Source organism: Drosophila obscura, unplaced genomic scaffold (genome assembly GCF_018151105.1).
Source record: "Drosophila obscura isolate BZ-5 IFL unplaced genomic scaffold, ASM1815110v1 contig_150, whole genome shotgun sequence".
Classification (NCBI taxonomy): Eukaryota; Metazoa; Arthropoda; class Insecta; order Diptera; family Drosophilidae; genus Drosophila; species Drosophila obscura.
Window position 1 is genome coordinate 10173463 of NW_024542736.1, and position 18034 is coordinate 10191496.

Genomic DNA, 18034 nt, shown 5'->3' on the forward strand with positions numbered 1-18034 from the left:
GCCGTAGAATATTTGCACACGGCCATCGATTCAAAAGACATTCGAGACCAGTTAGAAATAAAACTCTTTGAAAGCCAAGTGGGCCTAAGGCAGACAAACGGCAAAATCGCCGCTCGACGGTTGCTATCGCTCCGGCCAGTTGGTTACTACCAATGTACATACATACCAATATACATATAGCCATTTAGGTGCGAGTACCATAAAGTTCAATTCGAAGGAGAAGAAAGCTAAACGTTTAAACACATTGAACTGCAGCAACAATTCGTTAGCGCTTGTTAGCCAACAATTGTTAATCTTAATTGCAATAAATAATTCTTCACTTAAGTCGAATCCAGAACCTTTGGTACTTGCCCTGCTGCTATAAATCATATTTTTTGGCATGGATTAGTTGTTTTTTTTTTTTTGGACAAGTACCTAGACATGACCTTGATCTGCAAAAGATGACAAACAGCCAAAGATAATGAGATGTTTGAAATCCTTCTTGTTTATATCTTCCCTTTACACTCGTATCTTATCGCGTGGAAGTTTGCAAATTTACAAGAGATGCATCGCAGATTATAATCATTATTTGTGATAAATGTATTTATATCTACTCGTATTTATGTGTACATAGCTATTACTCTTGCTCAGTGTAAAGACCCCCTCTATGTGGGCTGGTGATATCGCCGCTTGCAACCTGCTGCCCGCTACCAGTTGATAACGTAAATTTCCCATTTCTCAGTGATAAGCGCACTTGCCTTGCCTATCGTCTCGACGGGGATTAGGGTCGATTTTTCTTTAAAAAACAACTCACGACCATTTGGGGGCAACAGTCGACGCTTCGCTCTCAGCCCACGAACAAGTGTGTTGCGGTTATCACTAACCTGTCTAACGAGCACAGCTTTCGGCTTTTCCCACTGCTCTGTGCCTAATTAATTATATTATCCAAATAAAACCGCACCGCCGAGACATGGATATGGATCACGATCACGGATCTGACAATGCCACTGCAGCCAAGTCCTGCCCCATGATCATGGTGGTAAGTTGCACAGTCTGTGTGAATCTATAGATTCATAAATATTGGGAGATTGTGATAATATAATTTCCAGCGGAATTTCCAGTTTCACGGTATGAGATTTAGCGACGAGCGCAGAGCACTGACAACAATTTAAATTATCTATTTACTCTCGCGCACTTTTGTATGTAAACTGTACATACATAAAAACATATGTCTGTATGGCTGTGTGCTCTCTTCTTGCGTTGAATTTGTTGCTCTCCAGCTCTCATTTAGTTACTCTCGGCAAACAATAAAATACAGGCTATACAGGGTGTTGCACAACAAGATTATGGATCAAGTTTAGTGGGTCAAAGATAGGGAATATCCCCCCCATTTTATGTCAAAATTAATTACTCGGAGGGTCTGCTCGCTACACTCTGCACTAAATATATACTTACAATTAACACCTTACTAGCCTGAAGCTCACCCTGTGCTCTCTTTCTCTCTCTCTCTGAACAGTTTCATGCCGGACACTGCGAACGCATTTTGTGGCGCGGCTGGGTGGCAGCGACGGTGACAGAGTTCGTTCTCTCCGCCTTGGCCATCTTTGTTGTTTCCTTTCTGTACGAGGCGCTGAAGTTCCTCCGCCAGCATCTGGCCCGTAGAGTGGCCCGCAGGGAGGCGGAACGCCTGGCCGCTGAGCGTCAGAAGAACGACAATCCCAGTGGATGCTGTTCGGACACGCCCCTGGCCGAAGTCAGGGAGAAGAGCTACTGGCAACGCTTGATGGACTCGGCGCACATTATCCAGTCGCTGCTGAATCTGCTGCAGATTGTGATATCCTACCTGCTCATGCTGATCTTCATGACCTTCAACTACTGGCTCTGCCTCGCAGTGGTTCTGGGCCTGGGCCTTGGCCACTTCTTCTTTGGCTGGAACAAGAAGACACCCGACGAGAGCGAGTGCTGTCCCTAGGCGGACAATGCAGGATCGAAGGATGGATTGGATCATCGATGATCAGATGTGTGCGTGTTCTTTTATGTTATTGTTAATTATGGGAACACCCCCTCCAGACTAAGATTAGATGTACCCAAATATGCAGTTGCCCCCCGTCCCAAAGGAATTACCGCAAAGTAATTACAGAAATTGTCTAAAAATACAATTTTATTCGATAGTTACACTTGCTTTAATTGTTATTATTATTATTAATTATTAATTATATATAGTTGCTGTAATCGCAGCATAAATTAATCAACTAGTTTACTTAGTGAGCATATTGTACAAATAGTCGTTATGAGAACAAGAACCTATATAACACATACGTACATGTACATATATATAGTATATATATTATATACCTACATATCGATCGATTAGCATACCATTCCGCAAAACAGAACTCAATACTTGCCATTTTAAAATAAAGATTTACTTGTAGTTCTGACTAAATCCAACTCGAAACTCCAACAATCCAAGCAAAAACGACACAAAGAAAAATCTCCAAAATTACAGAAAAATTCGTATAGATGTAGTAGTACCCGCCGTGCTAGGTCTCACTGTGGCACCCTGGCAATGCATCATCTCATCCACTTGGCATTCCAAAAACATCTGTCGGAACGTTAAGACCGCCCCCCCAAAAGTAGGCAACATTTTTCCCGGCGAAAGTGCTGACTGGAACGGAACCGTTTCCGACTAGAGTTCTGAGTGGATGGGCGAGAGTATCCGTATCCGTGTGCTTAGTACTTAAAACCCTTAACCAGCGCCCCCCTCCCCCGCGCAGCTCACACAATGACTAATGGGCGAAGTATCCGCATCCGCATCCTCATAAGCCCGTGGCTCCGGCGGCCATCATACCGCCGTGATGGTGATGATGGTGCATGCCACCATTTTGAAAGTACATGTAGTAGTTGTAGGGCGTCTGCTGGCCGGGCCCGCCCTCGCAGTCGAGCAGTGGCTGCCCCCCACTGGCGCCACCGGTCACCGGCGACGGGGTCATTGGCAGCGGCGACACTGTGTTACCCATGCCCACGCCCATGCCCATGCCCACGCCCACGCCCACCTGGCAGCTGGCACGCAAGGCGACGGCCTGATGGTGGGCCAGGATATCGCTGACAGAGTGCGACGATGGCCAGTGGGCGGCTGCCGCGGCGGCGGCCACGCTGCGCAGCTGGTGCGGATGTGTCTGACCGCCTGATCCCTGAGGCGGTGAGGGGCTGCCACAGGAGACGGCCTTCATGCTGTACGCGGCCGCGGCACTGTACGGCTGATAGATGGAATTGTAGAGGTGGGCGTGGGCATGGGCATGGGCGTGCACATGATGGGCGCTGGCCGCTGCCACGGCTGCCGTCTGATGGTGATGATGGTGATGGTGCGGAGCCCCAGAGTGTGTGTTACCCACATTCATGCCGTTGCCATTGCTGCCAACCTGACTGCCACCCACGTTGCCACCGCCACGTCGCCACCGCCACCGCCACCGCCGCCGCCTCCGCCGTTGCCATTGCTGCTGTTGGCACTGCCCACGCCGCCCAATCCCGAGCCAGTCGATCCGCCCGGTGCATGGTGGTGGCCGATGCTGCCCAGCTTGTTGCGCAGGATGCGGGAAATGGAGCTGACGCTGGGCACATTCGTCTTGTCGCAGATGCCCTCACTGAGCAGTCGGTCGCGGATCTCCCAGGCAAAGATGCCCGGATCGCGCTGCTTCAGCTCCCTGATGTAGTTCACCACCTTGGGCGTGGTGACGCGCGGCTTGGAGCCACCAATGGCGCCCGGCAGTATGGAGCCCGTCTCGTGGTAGCGCGCCAGTATCTTTGGACACACAGCCATGACTCACCCGCAGCTGGCGGGAAATGTCACACGGCCGGATGCCCAGGCGGGCCAGCTCCACGATCCGCATGCGCGTCGCATTCGGCAATGGCCGGCCATTGACAAAGACGCCGCCCAGTTGGTTCACCTCGCCGTACTGCGGACACTGCGACTCTGCAACGAGAGAGAGGGAGAGCGTAAATAAGGGGTCAGAGTGTTTAGCATGGGAAAAAGAAGAGTTGCAGCTTGCAAGCCGAAGCCTAGATGCTCTTTTGCCAGTGAACAGAGGATGCAACAAAGGGGATTAAGTGCTGAAAGTGATATATAGACTGGAAGAAAGATCGATTCCATAAACACAGCAGCTTAAGCTTTTCAGTTACTCCCTTATGCCCTCTCCATACATCCATGCCCCATGTGGAGAAGGGCAGTCCCTAGAATGGCAACCGAACAAAAGCACATTTGCCTCTAATTAGTTTCGCCTGCAAAAGAGAGTGGGGTGAGGGTCTGCAGAAGTGGAAGAGAAACGGATTGGGGGTTTTTTGTACGTTTCTTCGGCTGAAAATCGCCTGCTACCATTTGCTTCTTAGAACTGCGGATGTGGGTGTTGCGAGAATCCAGCACCAGAGATTGTGGACTTGGAAAACACCATTCGAATGCAACGAACGTGCGGAAATGCTCATTGAACGATGACGATGAGCGATGAACGATGACCCCCCCTTGTTGGGGGAAGACAGGAAGACAGATTCCTACCTAGGACTAAGTAGGTGAATGAAAACCATTTGACTGCCTCGAATTGCTATTGAAAGAACGAATAGAAAATCAAAATTATTCTGTCGAAGGGCAGAGAAAGCAAACGAGGTGAAAATTTCATTGGATCTACATCGACACATCCAGTCATGGCACCTGCCACTGGACTAGCGACTGGTCTGCCCTTGCAGTTTCACTACAATTGGAGGCAATGGGAGGAAATGTTGCACATCTGCGCCGACTTCTAATTTCGAATTGTGTTTCACAACAGCTACTTGCGGGCACAACACGTACTCGTGGTCCAGCGCCATAAAAATGCACCACAATAGGGCTACCGAGCTGCACCGCTGCTAAGAGAAAACAGGAAGGAACCGAACAAAGAAGGGACTTGGCCGAGGGCCGAGGGCCAGGGGCCAGGGTGTATCGACCCCCATTCAACTAATCGAATGCAAAAGTACATTTCGCGACTTACAAGCCCATTGGCATGAAGGTATATCGTATTACATTTGCAATTGCCAGCAACGCAGACACTTGTTGCCACCAGCGAACAGCGAACAGCAACAGCATCACCACACCCCCACAACTTCGACTCCGACTTCGACTAACGATCCGACAGACAGTTTCAAATTTCATGTACTTTATGGTTATGGATTTGCGCACTTGTCAATTGCAGTTCGATCATTGCCAGGCACTTGCACTTGGGGGCCAACACCACCACCACCACCACCCGACAAATGGGCCAGACGAACGTGCAGCTGCATAAATACGAGTACGAACCAAATACTTAGTCCGAAATAGCCGGTATCTCCCCACATAAAAGGTGATTGTTCATGTTGAGAGAGCATTACGCTTAGATAAATATAGAATGATCGACTCTTGGATACCGTTTGACCACAGAAAATATATGTGATTATCATTGATTGGGCGCTAAAACGAAAATCTTCTTACTCGGTAGTTCATAGAATTCCTCAACTATTGGAAGCTTTAGCTGTGTTCTCTCGGAGTGGTCTAAGATGCTCCTCCACATGCATGCATTCAGGTATCATTTATGGCTCTATTTAAGCCGCTCTCTCAGCCACATTGGCAGTCAGTCACAGTTAGAATGTCAACTAGAAGTGAACTTATTTTAGTACTGAGCCTCTGCCTGCTCGTCAACTTGCTGGCTGCTCATGCCCGACCCTCGGAGCAGAGTCCTGCCAGATCGGTATGTACCAAATGAACATCCCATTCGCGTTGACTAAAGTTTTGCGTATTTTAGAGACGCGATACGTACGACTGGTTTTCCAGCCTATTAGGAGATTACTTCGATGACAGCGATAGCGACTCGGAGGAGATCCGTAGGTTCTTTTGGGGTTCGTTCCACTGATGTCAGCTGCTTTATTTTGAGTTTCCTTGCAGTGATTTGTCGCAACTGTACAGTGGTAATTGGTCAAAAAGGCCCGAGTGACAACGGTACTGAGACAACTGCTGCACCCACTGGTAGGCTCCTCCTGCAGTAGCTCCAACTGCTGCCCCTGCCACTCCTCCTGCGGTTACAACTGCCGCTACTCCGCCGGCTGCATCTGCTGCTTCATCTGCTGCTCCACCTGCTGATTCTACAGCAGCTCCTGCTGCAGCCCCTGAAGCTACCACAACAGCTGCTCCTTGAGGAGCTTTCCAATCCGTTCTCTCTCAAACAAAAGTACTCCTCTATCCCTAGGCTGGAAAACGGGATTCGGTCTACGCCTTTTGTTATTAAATAAAATAAAACTTTTGTTCACGCCAAGAACTCCCACAGATATGGGCGCACACATCGCGGATACGTGGGGAGAACTCCCCTCACTTTTGCTTGTCTCACGAGTCTGGGATACAATTGCCTTGACATAAGTCACAACAAATCGGCTGGCGCTCGCCACAGACCCACACGCATTGCGTCTGGCGAGTGGATGGGGGTTCGTTCTCCCACATCCCACATCCACACACGAGTACACTTCGCTTTCCATTTCCAAGTCGGTGGTTTTGTTCGTTTTTGGTCTTTGAACATTCGGGCTCGACAGGAGCCAGGGCATCACCCATTCCATTCCGTGCCGCCAGTGACAGCGACAGTGTGCCTGCCGGTGGCAAAAATGTGATATCGCGGCAGCCCCCAGCTTGACATTATGTTTGACATTTGTAATCTTGTGATCGTTAATTATTTTCGAATTGAGTTACAAACATAGAGGGTCTTCGCTCGGCTCGACTCGGCTTGGCTCCTGCTCCCGCACCAGATAGTCTCTGGCAGCAGCAGCAGCAGAGAGGCACAAAGGGATGAGGCAACGTCAAAGATCACACAGACGACAAATGCGCTACCTATAGGACGGAGCAGCAGTGTCAGGCATCTTCAGCGATTTACCCATTAGCTGCACTGCTTTTTATGCTCCGTAGTAAAGCTGTTCCGAATGGGTATATAAGACTGTTACGGAAGAGCTGGTAAAGCAAAGCTGAAAGGTTTCCATTGTATTGTTTCTCAGTTGAAACAGTTGAAAATAAAGTTGCGTAGGTTGCCCATCTTATAAAGAATTTTTATAGGGATAATCTTAAGCTTAATCTCTGATAGTCCCTTTGCATTAATTGAATTGAGTGGAAAAATGATTGCAACACTTAATGCACTCTGATTTTATGCACAACCTTTAGAGGGTGAATCTAGGCAGCTATAGAAGCCATAATATATGTCACTGGATATCCCTTAGTCCGTACAGCTTCTGCCTCTGTACTTCTGTTCTCCATTGTCTCCATTTGTATGTATTTTCCGATTTTCTGCCTGCTGTGCTGTGCTGTTGTGTTGTCGTCGTAGTCGAGGAAAAGTATTCCAAATATGTTGTCCAATGAGGGCTGCAATTTGTTTGGTCTCTTCGTGAACATTATCTCCGAGTGCTTGACTTTTGTGCTAAACGTTCATAAATTTGTCTCAACAAATATCTTCTAGTTGTCGGGCCTCCAAAACGAACGATGTACAAGGAGGATTTCATCCTCTTGTTTTTTGTGTGTGTTGTTTTGGATCTATTGAAGATTGTTGGTTGGTTTTAATGGCTTTTCAAATACGCATGACATCAATTTCGGGCAATTATGGAAGATTAATGGAGGCCAAAGTTGAGCACTTGGAGTTTAATTATGATATTTGAGTTATTCCCGCGACTAGCGATAAGAATGGAAACTTCCACCAAGCCGAAAAATTGGAAATGGACAATGTGGATGATCGGCCATCGGCCATCGGTTGGTTGTGTGACTTGTTAGGTGAATCGCCATCACATCACATCCCCCCAACATCAATGCTGTGTGTTGATTTCCTCCTCCACCCCTTGTGATTTATGGCCGACAATGCCAATCGACATCCGGCCTGCTCAAAGCCAGAATAAAATGCTCTCCGGCACATGCAAATTAGTCACGTATTCCCTATTAGAGCAACACATCGATTCCCCTTGAGCTCTGGATGCTGCTGCTGCTGCTGCTGCTGATGGATGAGTCAAGAGTGGCGGGCAAACATTTTGCAACGTGCCGTGCCCAGTCTCCAAAACAAATTTGATTAATGAGCGATGATGCTACTCGTAGTTGCAGCTCCACATCGCGCAGCAGTCTACTAGATCCCATTCCATACCCAAACTAACCCTTCTGGGAGGGATGCACAAGTGCAACATTTTGTTGACCCTTTGGAGTGGCTGGCCTGTGGCTCTGTGGCTGCCTGCCTGCCTGCCTCGACGACGATGCGTCGGCACTGATTGTTGGTCTTATTAGAGGTGCAAACATGCCACCGTCGTTGAACGATCTTCGTGCGTCGGTCACGATCACAGGAGAAACACATACAGACATGTGTATTTCAGGTGCATACCAGGTCGCCGTTGAGATGTTTGCTTGTTTGCCATCAGGGAACGAAGAACCTTCGAACGCTAAAAGATATTTTGTTTATTTAATTTCAAGTTAAGCCGCTGATCATTTAGAACAGCAGCAGCAGCGACCAGGAGCAGCAGCAAACTACTTTATTTCTAATGAGGACTCTTTCAGGCTTTCCGGCTCCCCTCCCGGCTTCTCGGCTTTCCACTAGTCAGCGACTTAATCAAGGCAAACACTCATGCCCCTCAAAGTCGTTGCCTGATCCGATCCGATCCAATCCGATCTCGAGTCGAGGCTGAGTAGCAGCAGCAGCAGCTTCTGTTAATGAAAGGCAAACAGCTACAAAAATGTGAAGAGATCTGGCAAACAGCTTAAAAAATCATAAACTCTGAAACGAAATGGAGATGCCTCGAACAGCCTTTGGCCCTGGGCCCTAGTCCGGTCAATATTTGTCCATGGATTTTCGTCTCCGTTCCGTTGTCCTTACGGCTCCCAGCGGAAATTCAAAACGCATTCGGTAGCCGCGCGCTGCTGCTGCTGCTTCTGTGTTTTGTGTTCTGTATCTGTGTTTTTGGTACAAATGGCTTACAAATGGCTCTGTTTGCCATGAAATCGTATACTTTTACTTAGCCTGGTCGTCACGCTTGACTTCTTGAGATCGGCGTCATCTTTCGCTGGCGGCTGGGCTGTGGCTGTGGCAACCCTTAAGGGTTGGTATCCTCATCCTTCCCGCACAGCATGCCATAAAAAGCTCAATTAAAATTGTCTATAGGGCAACATTATAATTCATAAATTCTGGGAAATTACCGAATACAATGGCCGGTCTTTGTTTCCAGTGCCACTCCACTGCCACTGCCACTCCACAAACGATAAACAAATTACAAAATGCTACCAACGGCCGACGCAATCGAGAAAGAAATGTGTATTCGTTCATTTCCCTTTAATTTTCTTGGAAATTTCTCAACACTTGCGCTTTTTGACAAACGAATGCCGACGGCACTTAAAATTGTAAATTGCTGTTTTAACTCCTTTTTATAAATTATTAAAATATCATTAAAGTATTCACAGAAAGCCACTGATGCGCGTAAATCCAATTACAGGCGCAATTAACAAATGCTAACTAACTAGAACTAATTAAAAATAATATTTTGCTAAACAAAATGGACGAAGCGGCAAAGAAAAAACCAAACTATATCGCTAAAAAATATATTTACGAGTATGTGATTACAGTGTGGCCTGCAATACGATTTTTCTCTAAACAAAAACTTTTTTCTCATGATTTATTTTAGTTGTAATTTCAAATTTACTAAAATTAACTATATTATAAGTTAAAGCTTTCTGAAAATAGTTTAAGAGAATAGTCAGCGAAACCAAAATAAAAACCTGATTTTCTTTAACTTGTTTTCACTGTACATTGATAATTCTGAATTTTTTGTTGGAAATGCAAATTTTCTTATCATTTTGGAATGATGCAAAATAATGATGCTATAAACAAGATTGCTTCGTCCTCTTCCTGCTGGTTGTCTGGTTGATAAGTTGCAACTAAAAATGCACTGAAATAAATGTGCATACTCGTACTTTGATTTGATTTGATTTGACAAGCCATTCGATTGATATGGAGATTATTTCATTTAGAAATTATTGTAAGCGCTGCTTGAGCACAAATTTGATGTCAAATGTCGCAAGGCAATGAACTTATTTTATGCCTAATTGAATTTAACAAATTCAAACATTTTCAATTGATAAGAAATTTGGTTTATGCGATCATTAAAATACATTGTCTGATTTATGAGACATTTTGAAGTGATTGCATGGGCGAAACAAAACTCAGCGAACCTCCGATGACAACAATACTTATCGCGGGCCTATTTCGGACATTTCTGTGTGTTTCGAAAATACAACAATAAGCATTTCAAATCAAATTAATAAGCGGCCCGTCAATTAACACGTTTTCACGTTAAGCCATGCGTTCTGAGAAAATGGCCCACATAATTGTATTAAATCGTAGAAAACTCTGAGTAATTGTCTGAATATTCACAACATTAACTGCAGGCAAGCAAATAAAATAAATAATACAATACAATATCAAAATGGCTGCCACTTTGGATTTTGTGTGTGTGTTTTTTAATTCGTTTGGGGTCCAAATGGAATATAAATTTGGCATGAAATGATGTTTTTGATATTGAGGGCAATATTTTTTCGGGTTGTGAGTTTGGTGTTTGATCCGATCTGTTGGAAGAGGAACGCCCCAAAACATTACAAGAAGACGAGCAAAAGGAAAGGAATTAACAAGAATTTTGAATGCTCTGAAATATTAATGCGATGGGAGAAGAATTTTCGAAAGTTGCAAACAATTTATGCTACCATTTATGGGGGTGCAGGTTGATCTGCAGTTGTTCGGTTGTTATCTTTGATTCCATCCAAAGTTCCTCAGACATTCGCTCAACCCCCTCGAAAGGGTATTCAAGTGCATGGCAAATTGAATTTCCTTTCGCAAAACTATACAATTTCTGGGTTTATGCACATGGGCATGTGTGGCGGCCTGTTCCCATAAATCTTTGGGTCTTGGCAAGCGGTTCCTTCTCCTTCGGCAGACCCTGTGGCAGGGCAGGGCAGGGCAGGTTGATTGACAGAGCGCCGTCTGGGGAGCGATGGGGAGATGCCGCTTCATATATGTTTAATTTGTGTGATTTTCTTTTTATGAAATTTATATGCATTCGTATTGCAGAAAAAATTAATTTAACAACTCAGTTGAGTTGTGCTGAGGCTCGGCAATTGCATTGCATTGCGTATACGCCGCGTGCCCCTGTCCCCATACATACATATGTAAATATGTATTATGTATATTACATACATACGCACATATGTATGTATGTTCATTATAAACATTCATACATAGTTAGTTGCAGACTTTGTTGGGTTCTCTCTGCGACTTATAAATAGCACCCTTTAAATGCAGTCTTCATTGCAATGTGGTTATTTTTTGTTGTTGTTGTTGTTCATTTATATACTAACTATGAGCACTTGTCGACAATTTCGCATTCGGAGCGTTGCACAATTTGCCGCACAATCGCATTTATTTATCAGTAAATTTCACAGAGTCGCCCAGCCGGGAGAAAGAGGAAGCATCTTCCCCTGTCCCGTCTGCCCGTCTGTACCGACTGTCCGACTGTCTCTTTGAACTGCTGCTGGCAATGCCATTTTCCATCTTAATCTGCAAAAGTTCAATTTCAAGTCTTATCAATGGAAAAGAGATCGCAATTTGTTTACTCAACATCGATCGCTGCTGTTTCCCCCACACAGATGAACACCAAGGAAGATGATGCGAAAAGGAGAATCATATTTTATTCACCTCTGTAAATGATCACGGAAGAATGACTAGAATATTTATGAACCCATTCAATTTCTCACATTTAAAACAGAATAAATAGAAAGTTCTTAGTCATTTGATAATAAATAGATCACATTAATTTCAGTATTATTTCAAACATTTAGTCATTTTTCTTCCCATATCGATGAGCATTTTCAGGGTCTTGATAATGTGCAGTGGTTCATATTACATACCCCACCATATACAAATGTATATATAAATACTCGAACTGTACATAAATCACCATCTATAGAGAGCTGCTATGTGCGTTCGAGTTTCCTGATTAAACAATGCAAGGCGTATCAAGTGCAAGTGCCTCAAATTATAAATGAAAGTCATAAAATAGGCGCCCTGTGCTCCGTGCTCCGTACTCCGTGCTGTGTGCTCCGGCAAGTGGGAATCAAAAGTACATAAAGCTAAATAGATTCCTTCAGCGTCAACAGCATTGTCTGTCAACAGAAATTAATGAGTCCATAAATCACGGCAGCCACCACAAAGATACGCACAGCGCACCGCCCAGAGCCCTTCTCCGGAGATGGGGGGGCTGCCAAATGGAAGTCTAGGAAATATGACGGCCCCTCAGTACGGGAGGCAATGCCGAAAAAGGGGTGTGCGTCCAAGGAGGCTGACATGCCGCGGTGACTTCAATTACGCGTACCAAGAATGTGGACAATGCGAGCCGAGCGCATAGCCGAAATGTACGATAGAAGATGCCACAAATCGAAAACTGGCACATCCATCCAACAGATCCGACCAATCATTGGCAATGTACTAGAACCGACACACACACAACACTCCCTGGCCTGGCACCCGGCTCGGGGCTCGGGGTTCGGGTTCGCTGGCATTCCGAGCAATGTGCAACGCCCGTCGCTGACAGCGGCAAGATGCATAAATCTAGCCATGTGTTCTGCAGCTCGCCCACTCTTGACTCCTTTGACTCCGGATTCCAAACTCTGACTCTGCCTCTGTCTCTGTCTCTGCCTCTGGACTCCGGACGATGGGAAGTGCAGTGGAAGTATTTATGTGGTACTGCAGTTCCGGTTGTGGATGCCATGTTTCCCCGCGGGAATTGACACAGGCCATCAAGGGGTTAGGGGTTAGGGTTCACAACCAGATGTTGGCCGTTCTTATTGATGAGCTTGCATTCATTATCCCTCGAACACGTGCCCCCACCAACACCAGCGATTAGAAACTCATTAAAATTGATGGTAATGAGTGGTTTTGCTCCTCAACAGCAACAGCACACACTTGTCAAATGTCAAAGGAGCGATCCTCGGGGAGATACATGTCTCCCGAGGAGGGGAGTTCTTGGGGATCAGAAACCATCGAATTCTTCTGGGGGATCTTTAAAAAATGCTTCAAATTTCACTCTGCAAAGGAGAAAGAGCTGATGTTAGGGAAACTTTTGCAAACGATGCAAGTCCTGCGCTGCTGAAGCTCCAGCATCCATTTAAATTTGTCACGAATCATAGTATCCACAGTCGTCAGACTGTCCCCAAAAGTGCTTAATGAAAGAGTTCCGCATCAGTTGACGGGGAAGCGATTTAATTATGGAACTCAGGGGGAAACGAGACCGGCAATGACGACGCCACACAATCAAGCCTGGTCAGTGAAGCGTTGGCCCAAACTTGAGTTGCAATCAGAAGGAGGAAGTTGCTTCCAGGTTGAGCTTTTATAATGCTCCGTCCCAGTGCCCGGCCCCGCCCGTCCTCTGCTCTGCAGAGATGCTCCTGTACCACCCGTAAATAAGTGCATACATATGTATACTCTTCCATTAAGGCGTGTACACATTGACGCGACGTCTTTTCTTTTCGTCCGAGGAGTATCTCAAGTGTTTGCCTGCATTTTGTGACCATCGTAGTACCAGTGCGAGACTGGCTGTAGCTGTGGCTGTGGCTGCGTCTACATCTCTTCGTCTGGGTCTACGTCTACGTCTTTTGTTTTACTGCCCATTTCAGTGATTTTAGCATCTCGCATCGGCACTGCACATCCCCCTGCGTCTGTCGGTCGGTCGGTAGTCGGTGTTTTGTGGGCTTTTCATGTTTAGCTACTAAAGTAGATGGCTACCGGTGGCCGTTAGTCACGCACTTGTGCATCTTCATAGCCACCGCAACGGCGACTCACGTCTCCCGTCTCCCGTCTCTCCGTCTCTCCGCCTCTCCCTTCTACATCTTTGTCGACGTCTGCGGCCGTGCAAACAAAGCGGCCAGCATGCGCGTACAAACAAAATGTCAAAACATCGAAAGCAAGTCATTAATGGACCAAAGTGCGGGACTTTGCGACTTTTTTTTGTTGTCTTCCTGTCCCAATGCATGTTTTATTATTTCCTATAATTGTTACTACCTTTTTGGGTTGGCTGAATGTATTTTGGATGATTGATACTTCTAAAAGTTAAATGAAAATATCATTATAAAATAATTTAAAGCTGGTAATGGCGATCAACAGATCAGTAATCTTACGCCATTGATTGATAAATAAAAACCAACCAGTAATAGAATCATTGTATAAAAGAAATCAACCAAATATAGCTTTAAATAATTCAGCAGTGGAAAAGGAACATATCACTTTAAATAAGAAAATATTAGAATAAATACCCGGTAATACTTGAACTCTCAACCCATCAATTGAACTTTAAAATTTATTAAACTGTAAGTAGATTTATATCATATCGGACTTCTTGTATGTAAGCGACAAAATGTTGATACAATTTATACGCTTAATGCATTAATCGGAATAGGTCTAATAAAACCTATTCATAGAGGTATTTCAAAATTAATGGAAAACCCCAAGCCAAAACAGTAAAAGGGTTCCCCAGCCAGTTAAGAAATTATGTCACTCAAACACATGCCCTGCCAATCCGATCAAGCCTCGTACGGACCTGCTCCCTTCGCCAACTAATTCCAAAGATGATTCCATCTTCTATTTGAGATTTTTGAAAGTTAACCATAGTACCTACATACATATGTACATATGAATGTATTATTTACAGCACTACGGAAACCAACGCATGCCAAATTATTCAATTGCACAGAGTTTTGTCAATAGATCTCTGAAAACAAATCTTTACACACATTTTTCATTTATTTTCGGGCCAATAAGATGGAGTTTTGGGGGGTTTCTTTTTGGCCCAAAGCACATGGACAAACAGAGACACGGACACTTGGAGCCAAAAGTGAAGACCGCACGACAAAAGGCACAAACATTACAACGATCATTAGTTAAATTAGGAGGCATGGGCATGGACATGGGCATGGATAGGGGCATGGACCTGGGTGAGCATCTTCGATGGCAAACACGAGTCGCGGCTACCGCGAGGCTGTCGATCATGCGCGGCCAGCGACGGCAACCTTTTGAAAACGACAAAATCATAAGCAAACACTTGGCCCCTCTTGGCCTGGCCCAAAAAGCAAAAGGGGAATGCGTGGAGTAGCTCAATCGATGGCAGGAAGGCAACTGAGCTCCATCAGGACCTGGGACTCGGATCACTTTGTTGGCAAAACACTTGAGTTGACGATTTGAGTGGCTGTGTAGGATTAACCACGGGAGATCTTCATTGCCGTCGGCACCTCACATATGTAGATCGATCGATCATACGGGAGAGTGGACATTTGGATATTGAATATACTCGTATGGGATGAAGGGGCCTACCTGGGTCCATGTCGGGCGGCGTTAGTTGACTGAAGAACTCCACAATTGCTTCGTTGGTTGCCGGGCTGTTGATTTTGCTCTTCCACCGCTACTATTTTTCCGGCAACTTTCTCTGCCCCCGCGATGGAGATTCAATTTGCACAAAGCGCGAAATGGCTGGTAAGATGTTTTGGGGCTGGAGCTCGGGCTGGGGCGCAAGCAGTGTAGTTGCCTAGTCGTTAACTTTTCGCACTTGCCACTTGGCTATAATGTTGGTTTCAATTAAGGCATGAAATTTGTATACAAATTGGCGCCAGTTGATGCTGGAGCACTGCTGCCCGATTACGTTTTGATCGCCACGTCGCGACGGGGCGTCTGAGTTGTTGAACCAAAACTGAGATCTGATTAGCACATTTTCGGGCCAAACGATCAGGGCTTTCGATAATTATCACGCACTTATCCACACCTTATCGGAAATGGAGGGGGTTGGGGCACGGGGGAGGGGTTGGAGGTTCTCTCTACTTTGATCTTCGGTAAATGGACCTCCCGCGCGATCGATCGATCATTCCATGGAGATAGACACTCGCGATTTGCTCAGATTCGTTTAATCCGCATCCACTGATCCGTGCGCGCGCTTCTCGTCTCGACTCGTCTCTCTTTACCGTGCGAATCTCTGCCGCGCTCTCTGCCACTCTTGTGTTGTTGGTCGTCACCCGTGTCTGCTGCGACTAATGTGGCTGCCACTGCTGCCCGAACGAGCAGCGATCGTGTGTCCATCAATCCACATGCACAGCGTCGACGCAGCATCTTCAAATCCTCTCTCTCTTTCTTTCTCTCTGCCTCTCTTTATCTCGCTCTCTGTCCCACTGCCTCTCACAGACACAAACACACACACACACGATGGAGGGCGGTCGATCGGCTTGTATTTGTTGGGCTTTAATGGCGATGATCGTGTGTGTGTGTGTGTGAGTGTGTGTCTGTGTGTGTATCTGTGTGCGGGAAAATAATAAAAATGAAGAATGTCGCTCCACACCCAGGACCGCTTCGAGGGAGGTTATTGGGAGCTATGTACCTATATCGGGGGGTAAGCGTTTTCCGTGATCGATCCTCATAGAAGCAATAATTCGGACAATAAGTATTTGTGAGTACAGCAATATAATAAAAGCAACAATTTCAAATTAAAAAAAAAAATAATAAAAATAGCTTTTACACTACAGTGTAGGATAGAAAACTGATTGCAAAATTGCATTATTCGGCTCTATAAATATATTAAATTAAATTTGTAGAAGATATATATTTATTTAAAAATTTTCATACAAAAATTTAATATTTTTATTCCATTTTAATATTTGGACTAGAATATAGAATTTAATATTTTTATTCCAGTTTAATATTTTGACTCTGGGTGTGAATAAAATGGCATACATTTTTAATTTGCTTGAACGTAAATTGGAAATAGTGGTTTACTTTTAAAGTGGATTCAGAAATGGACAGTATTTCAAGATTAAATCATCCATAAAAATGAGATAAAATATGCATTTAAAGAGAAAAGTTAAAAAATGTCAACATTATAGTTAAATATTTAATTTTGTGGGCTAGTCTATTTAGATTCCACTTGACCAATGAGCTTTCTACATGGTTGCAAACCAGTCGTAAGTATTCTTCCCCGTCACAGCGCCCAAACAAGCACCGCAGCCGCTCCTGCTGCTGAGTATCTGTGTGTGGGTGTGCACACGCTGTGTATCTGGCCGTATCGTATCGTCTGAGTACGAGTATCTTGGCTGCGCACGAGTACGCAGTCAGTCAGTCAGTCAGTGAGGTTGGTTTCCCTTTCTCTCTCTCTCTCTCGCTCTCTCTGTCTCTCTCTTTTGGACACACGCAACCGGGCGGAGTTAATTCCTGAATGCTTGAATGGCCAATCTGAAGCAAGTAAGCGTATCCGTATCCGAGCGATGTCATGACTTTTTAGTGTCACACATATGGAGATCTGGGGGCGGGGCTGTGGGAATCGCATTCGGGCGTTCTCGATCTTGTGCATCTATTTTTGGTTCATTAACAAAGTCATATCACTAATAAAGCGACGGTAAGCAACCCCCATACGCGTCTCCTTTCTACTGCTGGCTGTTGCTGGCTGTTGCCTGTTGTGTGTCCAATGCGGCGTATGCGTGATGAGCGATGGATGGCCTGGTCTAGTCCAAGAGACTTATGCCGTTGGCTGCTCTCGCTGAGGCGTTGCGCCGCGCTTGGTTAGAGTTAATTATGGCAAATGTTGTCTTCATCTGATTGTCACTAATTCGGAATATCGTCATTTAATGATATATGCCAATTTTTCTTGTCATTCGTTCATTAAAATGTTCTCTCTGGCAGGTCGCTTAGCCATAACAACAACAACAACAACAACTTTTTGCACTTTCAAATACACTTGCAGCGTCTCTGAGAGAGTTGTTTTGCTGCCTTTGTGTGGATTCGCCTCACGTATGCAGACACACACACTGATTCTTTGGACACGCCTCCTTACGCTTACCTGCTCATACCTTTTGTTGCAAATCCAATTTGTTTCTCTCTCTCCCACTACTAGCCTCTCTCCGCTCGCTCTTTCTCTCTCTCACTCTCTCACTGTGCTGTTTGCTCAACGATCTATAGGGATTTTTGATTTTGACGACCGC

General features: G+C 45.4%; 3 protein-coding genes and 1 long non-coding RNA gene across 4 annotated transcripts; 2 read left to right on the top strand and 2 right to left on the bottom strand.

Annotated features, from left to right (window-relative positions):
* The first annotated feature begins 800 nt into the window (after positions 1-800).
* On the top strand, positions 801-2152 carry LOC111075747 (high affinity copper uptake protein 1). Its single transcript, XM_022369221.2, has 2 exons — positions 801-1018; positions 1496-2152. Exons 1-2 carry the CDS (start codon positions 950-952, stop codon positions 1949-1951), a joined length of 525 nt encoding a protein of 174 aa, XP_022224913.2. The 5' UTR covers positions 801-949; the 3' UTR covers positions 1952-2152.
* LOC111075746 (paired box pox-meso protein) lies at positions 1630-16086 on the bottom strand. The gene is given in 4 exon segments (XM_041591611.1): positions 1630-3430; positions 3475-3784; positions 3786-3952; positions 15390-16086. Coding segments are annotated over 4 exon segments (1119 nt in total). The 5' UTR covers positions 15400-16086; the 3' UTR covers positions 1630-2798.
* LOC111075748 lies at positions 5624-6290 on the top strand. The gene is made up of 3 exons (XM_022369223.2): positions 5624-5729; positions 5784-5862; positions 5924-6290. Exons 1-3 carry the CDS (start codon positions 5628-5630, stop codon positions 6022-6024), a joined length of 282 nt encoding a protein of 93 aa, XP_022224915.2. The 5' UTR covers positions 5624-5627; the 3' UTR covers positions 6025-6290.
* Positions 8417-9374, bottom strand: LOC111075749. Its single transcript, XR_002607969.2, has 3 exons — positions 9179-9374; positions 8998-9096; positions 8417-8934 (listed from the first exon to the last, which is right to left on the bottom strand). It is a non-coding gene; the product is annotated as an uncharacterized LOC111075749 (long non-coding RNA).
* Positions 16087-18034: the final 1948 nt, after the last annotated feature.

Excerpts from the sequence above, each read along its gene's own strand:
- LOC111075747 (XM_022369221.2), top strand. The coding sequence starts at position 950 with ATGGATATGGATCACGATCACGGATCTGACAATGCCACTGCAGCCAAG. Across the intron at positions 1,019-1,495 it reads CCTGCCCCATGATCATGGTG|TTTCATGCCGGACACTGCGA; the intron begins GTAAGTTGCACA and ends CTCTCTGAACAG.
- LOC111075748 (XM_022369223.2), top strand. The coding sequence starts at position 5,628 with ATGTCAACTAGAAGTGAACTTATTTTAGTACTGAGCCTCTGCCTGCTC. Across the intron at positions 5,730-5,783 it reads AGCAGAGTCCTGCCAGATCG|AGACGCGATACGTACGACTG; the intron begins GTATGTACCAAA and ends TGCGTATTTTAG. Across the intron at positions 5,863-5,923 it reads TAGCGACTCGGAGGAGATCC|TGATTTGTCGCAACTGTACA; the intron begins GTAGGTTCTTTT and ends GTTTCCTTGCAG.